Source organism: Chelonoidis abingdonii, chromosome 5 (assembly GCF_003597395.2).
Source record: "Chelonoidis abingdonii isolate Lonesome George chromosome 5, CheloAbing_2.0, whole genome shotgun sequence".
Classification (NCBI taxonomy): domain Eukaryota; kingdom Metazoa; phylum Chordata; order Testudines; family Testudinidae; genus Chelonoidis; species Chelonoidis abingdonii.
Window position 1 is genome coordinate 87941172 of NC_133773.1, and position 15280 is coordinate 87956451.

General features: G+C 44.2%; 1 protein-coding gene and 1 long non-coding RNA gene across 3 annotated transcripts in view; one reads left to right on the forward strand and one right to left on the reverse strand.

Annotated features, from left to right (window-relative positions):
• Positions 1–7843, reverse strand: part of ZDHHC2 (zDHHC palmitoyltransferase 2) — a 62605-nt gene extending 54762 nt beyond the window's left edge. The window contains exon 1 of one of the 2 annotated variants that reach the window (XM_032770056.2): positions 7562–7843. In XM_032770056.2, the coding sequence (XP_032625947.1) occupies positions 7562–7712 (151 nt within the window). In that variant the 5' untranslated portion in view covers positions 7713–7843. The remainder of the gene's footprint in view (positions 1–7561) is intronic. The other variant, XM_032770055.2, reaches the window with a different exon arrangement.
• Positions 7844–9792: 1949 nt separating this feature from the next.
• LOC116818829 (uncharacterized) overlaps positions 9793–15280 on the forward strand; it is a 16966-nt gene continuing 11478 nt past the window's right edge. Inside the window, exon 1 of the long non-coding RNA XR_004372288.2 lies at positions 9793–10107. This is a non-coding gene — a long non-coding RNA (uncharacterized LOC116818829). The remainder of the gene's footprint in view (positions 10108–15280) is intronic.

A 15280-nucleotide genomic window follows, 5' to 3' on the forward strand; every position in this document is an offset into this window, starting at 1 on the left:
GTCCATTCTAATCCTTGCACCTGAGACTATCAACATGAATCTTTCTACAAGTAAAAATAGCATATAACTTTTAAAATAATGCAAATATACATTTTTCAACTTGGAACATTGTAGTTTCTCAGATAAAAGTTGCAGAATAGCTAAAATTACTGGGGTTCCTCAATGTGGGCAGGTTGACTGATAGGCGAGGAAGAACAGAAACAGAGACAGGGAGAGAAAACTATAAACAGATCCTATGTCCTACACAGCAATGAACATTACTCAAAATGTACCACTGGCAGTTTGGGGGAGAGGGGCCTAGGCTGGCTGGCGCTTGCAAAAGAGGGCTCAATTGCTTTTTTCAGAGTCTCTTCTGCACCCCTACCTTCAACATTGGAGTTCATTTCTTTCATGAGTTTAGGAAGGGGAAGGGTAGCTGGGAGGAGGAGGAGCGGGGAGATCACAGCTAATTAGCTGGTGTGCGGGGAGCAGCAGAAGGCCACTGGCTCCCATGCAGAAGCACCGTTTTCCCCTGGCTGGATTGCCACTACAAACTCAGAGCAACAGCTCCCACCTTCCCTCCCTGGGATTAGAATAGAACTGGGGTCTCCTGTGGGCACTGCCCTCAAGTCAACTTTTTGGACTGGGAAGGAATTTTTCGCTGCCAAATTGGCCAGGGAAGGATGGAGTTCTTTTCACCTTCCCCTCAGCAACTCAACGAGTAGATTAGGAAATAAAATTCAAGTAGTCACAGCTTAGCAGGTGGTTAGCACAGTTAATTGTTTGATTGGGGTCTGGCTCCCTAAATTACCAGAATTGAAAGTGGATTTAGGGGAAGGCATTCCCTAAAGAAGCTGGAAAATAGGGCTGGCACTCCTAGTGTCTGGCACAGGGAGGAAACAGCCCCTTAACACTCAGAGGAGGAGAAGGTGGTGGGGTCCTAGGAACAGGCATGGAGGGGTGAGGAGCCGATGGCAGGGATAAAAATATGTTGGTTGGGAGCATCCACAAACATTTGAAACAAATGTCTATATTTAACCCCCCCCCCCCAATAATTGGAGAAAAAATTGTAAAAACTAGGTACTTATAATTATACCTTTTAATAATCTGTGATGTACATTATATATTACATATTTTTGTTGGAAAGCAAATAGTATTTATTTAAAGATAAATAGTTGTTAATAGGATGTATGTATTCAAAATCATAGTGATTACCTGGATGCGTAAAGATTACTCACATTAAGAGTTTCATGATCAGGCGATCATGATCAGTTTCATGAGATCCTTTCAGCACTTTTGCAAATAATTTATATCACATCGATGCTATTATGTATCAACTTGTGTAAAAGCCTTTCACTCCAACTCTATTACCTGGAGAGTATAATTTCACCACCACCAAAGAGCGACTTTGGGAGGAAAGAAAGCATAATATCTAAGCCTAGAAAGAATATTGTATGAGTGGAAGTTTTTTTCTCCAACTCAATGTGATGCACTGTAAGTTGAGCAAACATCATGCTGAGCATTGACTGAAAATGAGTATTTTTTCGAAGATTAGGTTTCACAAGTAGAGAATAGCAGCTCTGTAGAAATTATACTTTGCGTAGACAAAGCTCATCTCTGTTCTGAGGGCCAGCACAAGGCACGTTCCCCAGTGAAGTCCTATCTGAAGGAGTTAAGTGGGATTTTAAAGATGCATATGCATTTCACTGGCCTACTACACAAGAGTTAATTTTACCCAGTCTAAGTTATAAGAGTTCCACAAACGTGAAAGTGTTCAAAGTTTTAGGAGAAGGAAAGATACAGTGCTTCCAAAACATGGTAGTATCATTAACACAAACTCTCAGATTTCAGGTCAAACTGGATCTTCCTCCACCCAAATGTGAAAGTCCAATTAAAGTTCTAATACCTTTTTCTGTGTTCTGGCGTATGAATCCCTACAGCAGAAACATCCTCACTCTCTCTCTCCCCAAAATAGAAAAAACAATTTTGAAAAATTCTCTTTTTAAAAAAATACAACTATTCATAGATAGCTGCTGTATAATGTTTCCTCTTTACATATCTCTAACCAAAGTAACATTTGAAACATTTGCAAATATCTGTTTTTGTATTCTAAAATAAGAAACCATGCATTTATCAAAATAAACGGTGATTCTCTGTCTTTCCAGGAGCAATATGGTAAACCTTAGAATTAAATTCAGCAATATTTAGAAACTTGTTAAACTGGACAAACAGCTGATTCGTTTTTGTCTTGGTAGCCTGGCCTTGAACTTTGGTCAATGTTATTTTCATTTTAGCTATAAATCTATTCCTAGCTAGACTAAGTAAGGAGAAAAATGTAGCAAATTTGTTTTTTTCATGTCCCTACAAAAGAGGTTACTAAACCTAGTACAGTAGTAGTATTGCCAGCTCTGGTTTTCCTTATACAAAGGTGGGGTGGGATGGAGTAGAGAAAGAAGATTCCACTTCAATCTACTATTTTCACTTTCTAAGTTGCAAGTTCACTGTTGTTCAATGTCCAAAATGTATATGTACTGATTGTATCTAGCTTACGTTTTTTCCCCCAGTTTTTTAAAAGTCATAATTAACTCCCATAATATGTCATTGAACCTGATAAGCTGACAGAACAACAATGAAGAACAAGGCAAATATTTAAAAATTCTCTAATTTAATGCTTATGCTTTTACAGACATAATCCATTGTAGGCACAAGTGATTGAATTTAGATGTCTATCTCACTATGCCCACAAATCTAGTATAAATTATTTCATTTGTACCTACAATTTTGCCTGGAAATCAATGTAAGTGCAAAATCAGAGGCCATGCTGAAATTTAAAAATTTCACACAAGGAATTTAATAGCCTTATTTTTAAAAAGTACCAAGTATTCACAACTACTATTGAATTCAATAGAAGTTGCAGCAACGTCTGCAAATCAGAACTTAAGTGATTTGTAAAAGGTGACACAGCAAATCAGTGGCAGAGCTAGATTAGACCCTTGCAGATTGTGGCACCGGGTCTCAACCAGTCCAGGAGAACATGCTGCCTCTTCAGTAATGTATTTTTGAATTTACTCTTAGATGTGGGAAATCTGGTATCACAAATTGTTAATATTTTAAAATAGCAAGTCACCAAGATTTCTGTTTAGAACTGGATGCTATTTAGTAGTATCCTGTGAAGCCCCCAAAACACAAGATCAGTGCAAAAAAATTATATTTCTGTAAGTCACTAAGTAACATACTCAGGCCTCACGGACTGTGCAGCTTTAGAGTTTTGTACTGTTGTGTTTAGCTGATAACTTTTTACAATTTAAGTATGTGTACATTTAGCCCCTGTTCCAAATCCTGTAAAATAAATCCACATACGTGCATACTGCTTGGGAATGAAATAGTTTGACACTGACCTACGTCCATCTGCACTTCCTCCTAGGAGATGTAATTCAAGTACACCAAGCCCACATTTTCTCCTATAGGCCAGGCTTGTTGGCCAGGCTACATCTCCCATGATGGAGCCTCACAGCATACCATGCCAGACACATGGTTGAGGTATATTGTGAGAGATACAGCCTTGCTAGAAAGCCCACTTCACAGAAGAGAACATAGAGAAGAGGCACCACAGCAGCTCAGGACCGGGTTTAAAGTCAAACTAAGTCAAAATGAAACATTTTCTTTCAATCCAAAGTGTTGAAAAGAAATGTTTCAATATTTCCAAAATGAAAGTGCAAATGTTCATCTCAAAAAACAAAATGTTCAACTTTTCACTGAAAAACCAAAACACCCCAAACCCAGAAACTCTCCACAGAAAGGAAACAATTTTTGCAAAAAAAGTTTTTTTTTAAAAACCCAATTTTCCACTGAAAAACAGTTTTGATGGAATTTTTTTTAACCAGCCTTCTAAATCTCTCCTAATTACTAGAGAGAAAGGTGTTTAATAATCCACAAATAGACCCTCATGTATTAGAAAACTTGCAGGTTAATGGAGGAGGTCGCATTGCAAGCTGCCGTAAAAGAACTTGTGAAGATGAGGACTAAAAGAAGCACATACATTGATCTAGACATGAGTCACCTAACAATTTTCAATAAGAAATTTGTACTTGAAAAATTACAGTAGGCCCAAGGGTTATGTACTGCACATGGTCCCAGTTACATCACTCCTTTTCTACAACAGCCACTTCCTCAAATGAATATTTATCTTTATCCATGGCCTTCAACATGATATCCAGAAAAAGTCAGAGAAAGCAGCTTCATGTTAGAACTACCAAGTCTTCAAGAGTCATCAAAAAAAGTTAAGATTTAATTATTTTTATCATGTTCTGTAATAAACAGTGTTCATGGAATTGAATCCTTTCCAAATAATCAATGGATCTTGTAGTTATCACACTCCTGGGCTTTGGTGTTAAATCAACAAAGAAGCAGTTTACTGCCTTGTAAAATTACTCCACTAAGAATGTCATCCCTTTCAGCTGCATGTCAGAATACTTACTAAAAGCACAGCTAAAGAGATTTATCATCATGGTGTTATTTTTTACCTTAATTCTTCAGTTTTGCTTTATACATGATAAAATTATTAACTCTTATACAGAGCCTTTGATACCATTCTACAAGGTATTAAGCACCAACTTATTTGACTTCAAAATATCACTTAATGACTAGGCTCGATATGCCTAAGTCTAGTTTATTAGCTAGGGTGCAATCTATCTTTTTCATAAGCTCCTTTGTTAGATAATACAAGTCATGCAACAGGAAGTCTGTGACAGAAATGGTCTATAACAGAGAGAGAAAATTAATGCTTATATTAATAAACATAACTTTTAGCAGTATCATTAGGATTCTTGCTAGCACCTGTAACCACAATGAGTACCTGTGACAATCAGGGTCCAGACACCAGAAGAGCACAGGTTTGATTCAAACCCCCAAAAATAAGCAGTTAAACCAATTTGATGGCATACTACGTTATTTCACTGTAAAAGCGTATTGAGTAAGATCTTTTATGAAAGCTTGCAATGCACTGAACAAGTCATTGTGAGATATGTATACAAGTTACAGTTACGAATATCTGTATGTATATGTAGAAAATTGTAACTGTAGAGCAACTTCAGCATCACCTCACAATAGGGCAGTGAAGCAATCAGGCAGAGAGAGGTTACTTCCCCAGATGAGACTGCTTCTAGCACCTAGTCACTGTCTAGCCCAGGAAAAAACAAACAAACAACAAAGCAAATGAGAACAGCTTGCAACTGAAAAGAAAACCCCAGTCTTTGAAAACTAAGAAAGGAGGGAGCTCTCCCACTGGCATAATTAAACCACCCCAACAAGTGTTGGTAGCCAGGAGCAGAGTTACCACGAAACACACCATGCGGTGGTACGGGGTCCCCAGTGAGAGAGCGCCCCCCAAAATGCAGGACAAATCTCATCTCACAACCTGCCCCTGAGTCCCGGCCAGTGGCACAGCAGGGCTCAGACAGTGGCCCCATGCTGCACCCGTCTCTGGCACGGGGGGTAGGGAGTCTGCACGCTGCGCCTGGCCTGGGCAGCGCACGGAGACTTGCTGCCCCCCTCCCCCAAGGGGCATGCAGAGCTGTGTCAGCAGCAGCACAGCAGGGCTAAGGCTTCTCCCTGCCTGCTCAGCCTCCCTCCCTCCGTGCCACGCCACTCCTGGAAGCAGCTGGCATGTCCCTATGGCCCCTGGAGGGGGGTGCCTCCATGTGCTCCCCCCATCCCAAGCATTGACTCCGCAGCTCCCATTGGCCAGGAACTGCAGCCAATGGGAGTTGCGGGGGCAGCACTTGCAGGCAGCAGCGCCCAGAGATCTCCTGCCCCCCTCCCCCCCAAAACCGCTGCCAGAAGGGTGGTGTGTGCCAGTCACTCTGAGAGCTGCGCCATCCAAGGTAAGCACTGCCTCCCTGACCCCCTCCCACACCACAACCCCTTGCCCTAGGCCAGAGCCTGCACCCAAACTTCCTCCTAGAGCCCACACCTTACCCCCCCACACCCCAACCCCCTATCAAGGTACCTCACTTCATATTCATTTACTTCCCATTATTTATAACATAGGAAGAGGATGAAGAAAAAAATTAAAAATGGGGAAGAGATAAGAGAGAATGTTCTTTTTCTTGGCTGGGTCCCAAAGGGGCCCCCCAAAAATGAAGCTGCACACAGGGCCCAACTAACACTAAATCCACCACTGGTGATAGCTATGTCACCAGGAGACGCTCTCCCACCGGCATAGTGCTGTCCATAGCAATGCTGCTATCGGTGAAACTTATGTTGGTGGTGGTGGTGATGAGAGGGTGTTTTCTCACAGCCCTGACCGACAAAAGTTTTGCCAACAAAAGCGCTAGCGTACACAAAGCCTTAGTGCAAATAGTTATGAAGAGAGCTACTGTTCACATACCATTAAGGGAATGCACCCCAACGGTTATGTTTAATTAATATAACGGTTGCATCTGATGAAGTGGGCTTTTTACCTACGAAAGCTTATGTCCAAATAAATCTGTTAGTCTTTAAGGTGCCACTGGACTCTTTAGTCTGCATCCACAAAAATATACAACTACCCCTCTGATACCTGAAACGGTTATAATGTAACACATAAAACAGATGGGAATACTTAGTAAACCTGTGTAATTTAAGTACTGTATATTGTTTTAAAAGGGGAACGGGATCTAGACAATACAAAAAATGGGCCTTAACTGTAATGTCAGATCCAAAATTCCCACAACAATTTTAAATGTTTGGTCTGGGGCAAACTCTACGAAAAATACTGTATGACAGAGAAAAATACCATGCCATCTACAGGTGTTCCACAAAACAGTTTCAAGATGTATTTGAACATTAACATAAATTCTAAGTGCTTTGTTCACTCAATTAGCTACTTATTGACTTGCAGATCCTATCATCAACCCACTACAACACCTAAGTCAGCATGCACAGTGTTTTCACCACCATCAATGCTTACAGATCCACAACAACAACTAATTCAGGAGTCACTGCTTATGACAAGGGAAAGGCTACTCTAGAAGGAACTACGCAATTTGATTAGAGCTGAATCTCGAACCACCACCCATCTCTTCTCCACACCAGCCCTGCCAACCTAAAATCCTTTGCTGTCTCCCTGGTTTCCTAGGTTCAGCTACACTGCGCTGCGCACAAGCCCGGCAAAGCACGTCTCTGACAAACAAACACTCACAAGAAGAAGGGGACCGGGGAGAGACCAAGGAACTGGGCGCTCAGCCACGGGAGAACTTCCCGAGCACCCCCGCCTCGCCACCATCGCCCGGGACACAGGGTCCAGGGGCGCGCTCTGCCGCTCGGGGCGCGCCTGGGGCTTGGGGGAGCGGATCCTGCTCAGCTCCGCAGAGGCGATAAGCCGCCAGCCGGGCCCGGCAGCCTCCTAGCACAGGGCCATGCTCGTGTTTACACGGTCACACAGCCCCACGCAGGGCAGCGTGGCGGGCCAGGATCAGCTCTGCCCGGCACAACCCCCAAACTCCCGGGCACCCGGCGAGCCCGGCTGCCCCCTGGCGCGGGGCTGGGGGTTTTGTCGCCGCTGCGGGGGAAGGGGTTCCTGGCAGGCTGTGGCCCCACTCACGCAGGCAGAGCTGGGTGACATAGGCGTAGTAGGACCAGCAGAGGATGCTGGAGATGAACAGCACGGGCACCCAGTAGAGCAGCCGCTGGCAGCGCCGCCTCACGCCGCCCCGGGTCCCCGCCGCCGGCGCCGCCATCTTCCCGCACCGCATGCCAGCCCTGGGCCCTAGCAGCCCAGCCAAGCTGAGCCGAGCCGCCGCAGCCTCCTGCCAGCGCGCCCAGGGCGCAGCGCCCGCGCCTGCCTCCCTCCAGACAGGCTCCTACAGCAGGCGGCGCCGCGCCTGGGCGGCTCCGCCCCCGCCGCTTCCACAGCCAGTCACGGGCACCCGCGTTCCCCGGGCGGAGCCGCCCCGCGGAATGAGGCTGGGGGTGGCTGGGCTGAGAGGCCGTGGGGTACAGACAGCGAGGGGCTCTACCCCAGAGGATATGGGGCGGGAGCAGGTAGTTTGCTCCCACCTACCCCTATAACAGCCCCGAGCCGAGGCGAGCCCTGTACCTCCCTGGGCGGTGGGGAAGCGGCGGTCAGTTTTCCCAGCCTCAGCCCGTCATTAGGGCTCGCTCGGTGGAGGGGACTTGCCAGGGCGGAGGAAGGGAAACCCGGAGCTTGATTTTCGCTTAAAACAGAAAGACAGAGCACCTGCCTTGGATACTGACAGGAAAGAGCCGTTTGCCCCCTGGCAGCAAGATTAGAATGCGCCGCTGCCTTCAGTTGTAGTGGGGTGTAACGGCACTGAAACCAACGCAGTTAGCATCAATGTCAAATCGGAGAAACACTGCTGATTCAGGCTAGCTGGGCCTGATACCACGTGTGATCCTGCAGACCAGTGACCCCGGCTTGATCATATGTGATCAGTTCTCTTTTCCTGACTTTCATGGAATCACTGGGTCTGCTCTGTAGACTCTGATCCTGCCAGTGCTTATGCACCTGCTTAACTTTAGGCAGATGTGTAGTTCCATTTAACTCAAAGAGCATAACGATACACACCTGCAAAAATGTTTTCATGCTCTTGGACTATACAGACCTATGGACATGGACCTTATCTTTTTCTGTGTTCTGTATAGTGCTGAGCACATTGTCTGCAGTCAAGATATGAATCCCTCAATTTCCCCAGGAGTTAAAATAAGGATGATACTTAAACACCTTTGTAAAATGCATTGGAATATATAGACAAAAGTGCTATGTAAATGCTAAGTATTACTGTAAAGTAACAGATACAGTAACTGTTGTAGGCTGCCAGTGATGTCACAATAAATGGTGGCTCAAACTTCAGTGAACATGGCAGTCAGTTCTACTTTTGACATCACAATGGGTTAGTTGGCAAGACACCAGTGGATACAGTATGCTGACTTACTTTTTCCCAAACCTGGTTTAATGAATGTTTCTCACAAACACTTGTGAAATGGCATAGTAAATCCAGATTATAATTACATGTGTATGCACAAATTAGTTGCTGAATTAAGAGTTCCAAAATTAGAACCGTCAGGAACAGCCAGGAGCATTTCTCCAATCTACTAGAATCTTTGAGTGTGTCAACAATATAGTAGTTATGAAAGAGCTGGTTGATTTAAGTGTATTTGGATTTTCAAACAGCTTTGGACAAGGTCTCAGACAATGGGCTATTAATGAAACTGAAGTCACAGTGTGAGAGGTATAGATTGTCATAGATTAGAAATTGGCCTTGAGATACAAAAAGAGTAAGAGTTTTCAGCTTGGCAAGTATAGCAGGGGGGTGTAACCACGAGGTTCTATACTAGGGCTGGTACTGTTTAGTGTATTTATTAATGATTTGGACAAGGGGATTTTAACCATGAGATGGCAAATTTACATATCAGACAAAAGTGTTTAGGTTAGTCAAAACCAGGTAGACTGAGGAATTACAAAAAGATATTATGACACTGGCAGACCAGGTGCCAGCTCATGACACAGCCCCTAGGCTCAACTGAACTCTGACCAATATATAACTGGAAACCAGTCTGGTTTACCTGCATATTAGCACTGTTAAAACAGATCTTAATTTAAGAATGCTTAGTGTTAAGAATTTATGAAATGCTTGTAGGATGCTGCATGTAGTAATCTCATTTATAACATCTGTACCCCACCGTGTAAGTTTATATTGAGTAGTTGTATTATAAATCTCTGTAAATTTGTAAATCATCAAACAGGAAAGGAGTATTAATTTATGTAAAATGCAGGCTTCCTACAAAAGATGGTAAGTCCTGCCCATCAAAAGATGGTAAGTCCCATTGAAGGCCCATTGAAACCAAATGAGCCACTGTGAAACATCAAAGAACAAAGACTTTAATTGCTCCCCCACCACACCCATGAAGAGAATCTGTGTGTGTGTGTGGACTCATCCCATCAGTTTGAAGTCTGGGAGAAGGAAATAAAAATCCCTAACCAGAAGAAAATGCATTTCTACACTGCTTGGACTCTGGGAGGGCAAGATTTCTAAGCAGAAGCAAGGGATCCCCAGTGCTTGACCTGGGTTAGCTCTAAAGGACTTGTAGAGCTTGTATATTATAGAAGTTTCTACTGCCTTTTGAAAGGTAAGACTATAACTCATTTGTGTGTGTATGTTCACCTGCTTTAACCTTGTAAATAACTAATTTCTTTTTTGTAGGTAATAAATCTTGTTAATTTATTATAGGATTGGCTACAACCATTGTCTTTGGTGTAGGCTCTAAGGCACAAAGGCGCAATTGACCTGCGGTAAAATGACTGGTCCTTTGGGACTGGGAATAACCTGAATATTGTTGTGATTTTTGGTATCAGGGACCATCTATCATAAAGGCAAGTTTACCTGGGCGGCAAGATAGAACAGATTACCCAAGGGGGCTGTCTGTGACTCCAAGTTAAGACTGTTATATTATTGCTTGAGGAGTTCACATTTGATACTTGGTTGGTGAAATGTAAGTATAGAACTCACAATCAGTTTGGGGTTTGTGCTCTGCTTCTTAACAGTCTGCCCTGAGGTTGGTACTCACACTCCTGAGCCACTCCAGACAGCTTAACAGACATAGTAAAGCTGGGTGAACAGGTAGTATAATGAAATTTAGTGTTAATAAGTATTAGGTAATACATATTGAGAGGGATAATTTGAATTACGCCTAAATATTCCTGGTTTCTATATTATCTGCAACTACTCAGGAAAAAGACCCACATGTCACAGTGGACAGTTTAGTTAAAACATTTGCTCAATACAATTGGGATGAAAGATAAATCAAAATGTCAGGCCATAGAAAGAATGAAATATAAAATGATGAAATGATGCCATTATATAAATCATTGGTTTATTCTCATCTGGAATACTGTGTTCAGGTCTAATAATCCCATCTAAAAAAGGTACTACAGAAACAGAAAGGGTACAGACTTGGACTATGAACACTGTTAGTCACTGAAAGACTTTGATATAAGGGGAGACTGAAAATATTAGGAGAAGAGACAAGATGAGACATGACTGAGGTATTAAAAATAATGAATGACACTAAGAAGGTAAATTTGACACTTATTAATCATTTTCCATAATACAAGAAAAAAGAGACATTCAATTAACTAAAAGACAACAAATTACTTTTTTTACACAATACTTAATAAACCTGCAAAAATCACTGCCACAAGGTATCACTGAAGACAAAAGCTTAGTAAAATAATGAAAATGATTAGACATTTATATGTTTAATGAGAACATCCACAGTTACTTTTAAAATCTATTTTAAGTATGAGGGATAAAATGCTTCCTGCTTCAGGACATGTGCCAACCATTTACTGACATGAGTTAGGAAGAAAGAGAGGCAAGTCATTCCATTTGGCTTCTTCCACCTTCCTCCGAAGTATCTGGCACTGTCCACTGTCAGACAGGGTACTTGCATTAGATGGATCACTGATCTGATCTGTTATTCCATTTCCTATTTTGCTATATAATGAGGAGCTGGCAGCTGGAAACTCCAGGCATAACATGGCAAGTGAATGTTTGTATAGTACTTTGAGGATTTAAAAAGCTATATAAGTGCTATTATTATGTTTATGAACACTGCATTGTCAGACTAATATTTTAATACAACTCTACAACATTACCCGATATAACACGAATTCGGATATAACACAGTAAAGCAGCGCTCTAGGGGGGTGGGGCTGCGCACTCTGGTGGATCAAAGTAAGTTCAATATAACATGGTTTCACCTATAATGCAGTAAGATTTTTTGGCTCCCGAGGACAGCGTTATATCGGGGTAGAGATGTATTCCAGTATCTGATTGTCTCAGCCCTCGCATGCTTTCTCAAGGATCATAGAAAAAGGAAGTAGTATTGTATTGCTTTTTATTTACTTAAAATTATGTGAGTATTCAAACAACACCTGCATGCAGCAGAACATTTCTGATGGCATCAGAATTTCCTCATCAGTCAATTTATAGCACTGTAGCTACCTTAGCTGTATGCTGGAAAGAAACATGGCTCATCAATCATAATACATGCCAAGGAAATGTTGTAAATAAACATAAGGGCATACATTAGTTTTTGACCTGTTAATGAATCTTTAAAAATCTTTTTGTTATATAATACTTACATGACTGCATGGTAGGTTGTCAGTGACATGAGGAAAAAAAGATGAAGCGGTATAGAGAATATTTCAGTGTGCATCGCATACATGCGATGCATATGGCTTTTTCAGTTGCTTCATAGAGGACTAGTTGCTGTCATTCTGTTAGGGTGAAAAGTAGCCCTAATGTAACTCCACTGGCATTGATAGAATTGTATTCACTTACCTGAGGGCTGAATTTACCTTTATATCATTAGCCAGATTAAAATGAAATAATGATTGAGAACATGGAAAAGAAATTCCATACTCTATGAAAATATAGCCTAATGTGATACTGCCACCTGTGTGGGTAAGCCTCTGCAATAACTCTCACCTGGATCAGGAAGGCAGCTTCCAAATTTTCCCATATTCTCACCAATCTTGGCAGCTTGGGCATTTCATTGTCCTACTTACTCTGCTGTAGCTTACTGTGTGTCAACACCTCCCTGTGCAACAATGACAATTTGTTCACATGTTCATCTCTCAAAATTGTATTCCTAGTAGTACTGAGAAGATGAATCCCACTGGGTCAGCCCAGTGGTGTAGCCAGGTTTTCAGCATAGGGGGAGCAAAAAATATAAAAAAAGGTGCCCTCCCCTTGGCTCCCCCTCTGGCCGCGCCCCCCAGACCAGACCCCCCCCTTGCTCACCTTCCCTTCTGCGCTGCCGCCTGTCCCCAGCTCCTGTCCCAGCACTTGGTTATGTGTGCACTGGCCGGCAGGCGCGGCTTCCACGCCAGCCTGCTGCCCCGCGGCTCCTCCAGCTGTGTGGTGAGCAGTGCCAGCCAGCAGGCGCCACTTCCGCAGCAGGCTGCCGCTGCTGCCCTGCGGCTCCTCTGGCTGTGTGGTTGGCAGCGCCAGCCGGCAGGCGCGGCTTCCATGCTGGCCTGCAGCCTCACAGCTCCTCTGGCTGTGTGGTGGGTAGAGCCGGCCGGCAGGCACAGCTTCCACGCCGGCCTGCCATCCCACGGCTCCTCTGGGCTGTGTGGCTGGCAGCCCCAGCTGGCAGGCGCCACTTCTGCGCCTGCTGGCCTGACGGCAAGCGGCTGCTTCCGCAGAATCCCGCCAGCTACGCTACTGCCCTTAGCAGGTGAAACTGCCTGTTGGGGCACCCTCAGTGCCCTGTTGTCCTCCAGCTACTCCTTGGGCAGCAATTCTATTCCACAAATTGCAGTTCCTTGGCAACGGATGAGTTGAAAAGTGCCCAGAAATCTCCCATCCATTAAGGACTCCCACTCCCTGGCAAGGGGTCTGCCCCACCTGACTATCACCTGTCTCTCAAACTCAAACCCATGCCTGGGCTTCCATTACTTTCCTTCCCGACCCTCCACCCATGGGTGCTCCCAGCTGCTGCAATGACTGAAGGGTAGCTTGTAACAACTGTGTAATACCATTAGCACTCACAGAAAGTGTGTGTACCCGATATCTGATACAGCTTCTAGGACAACCAATCTTCCCCTTATCCTATTTGTTACTCCACCCTCTCCTCCACCATTTAAGTCCACCAAAGGGAAAAGATCCCTCCTACAGACAACCATTGCCACATTAGGTAGAAGGAGCCCACCTTCACATCCTGCCCTTGCAACCTCTATCTCGTGCTGATCAAACTCACCCCTGCCAGTAGTGTTGCTCACCTCTCCTGCAATCTGTTGAAATGACTGCCTTAGCTCTGGGGAACCCACTACATCTTGGAAGCCTTGTAGTGCTGTGGAAACAACATTGGAAGCAACTGCCCGGACCACTTGACTCAATTCTCAGTTGGCTGTCCCACCTGCAAATGCAGCCAATTCACCATTAGGGTGTTTGCTTCCCCAGGATCCACATCACCTCTCAGCTGAGAGGAATCCACTTGATAAGCAGACAGAGCACCCTGGGATTTACCAACCCTAGTCTTGGGTCAAGCATCTTGCCCATGTGTTTCCCGTGGTCCCTCCAGTGCTACTTCATCCACCCTGTGCTGGGTTTGAAAATCCCTCCCCTCTCTGCTCTAGCATGCCTGACTATGCCTGGCTGTCAGGGGGAGCCACTCCTCACCTGCTATGACTTAGAGAGAACCCTGAGGCTGAATCCCTTACCCCTTCTCCCATTAACTGTGTACTACTGGAGCTGCAGGCTGGTGGGAGGGACTTCCCCCCCATCCTTACTGATCTGTTATGGCTCAGAACTATGCCTGAAATTTGCTCTGCCTCCCCTTCTTGTTATTAAATCATAGAATAATAGAATATCAGGGTTGGAAGGGACTTCAGGAGATCATCTAGTCCAACCCCCTGCTCAGAGCAAAACCAATCCCCAGACAGATTTTTACCCCAGTTCCCTAAACAGCCCCTTCAAGAATTGTATTTACAGTCCTGGGTTTAGCAGGCCAATGCTCAAACCACTGAGCTATCCTGCCACCCAATGCCTGCTTCTCCCTCCGTGGACTGGAATGAGGGGGATTCCTCCCCCCTTTTCCTGCTCTCATTGTCCTACTACCACAGGGTGCCATGAAGAATAAAGAGCTAAAATCCTTGCTGCACTGCCTGGTGCAGGTAAACGAGGGCTTCTCCTGCCTGGCATTACTTATATAATGTCCCCTCTCTTCTGGTTACCCATGATCAGCTCTGCCGCTGCTGCTGCAAAGTCACTCCATGTCTTTCTACCCCTTGAAGAAGAACAAAACTTCCTCCAGCAACCCAGACAGCAGACTCTCACTTAATGTGCAGCACGGTCATTACTCCAATTCCATAGCAAATACCTGACCACTTTCCTATTACCCTGTCTGACATGGTCAACCCAAGTTCGTTTGTTTGCTTCATGACAAACCTTTCTTGAAGTCATCTCAGACTATACCAATGAAATCAGGAAAACGCTACTAAAATTGGGGGGTTCCCATTTTGTGGGGTGGGTCCTATAAGGAAAGGAGAGATCCTGCTTGTTTCTCGGTTCTGTCCCTGTATTTGCTTTCTCTCTTCCCCAATGTGGTACTGCACAACACTGGCCACATCTACACTACGCGATAATATCGAATTAGCTAAAATCAGTTTAATAAAACTGATATTATAAATTCGATTTCACGCGGCCACACTAGGCACAGTAATTCGGCGTTGTGCGTCCATGGTCCAAGGCTAGCGTCGATTTCTGAAGCGTTGCATTGTGGGTAGCTATTC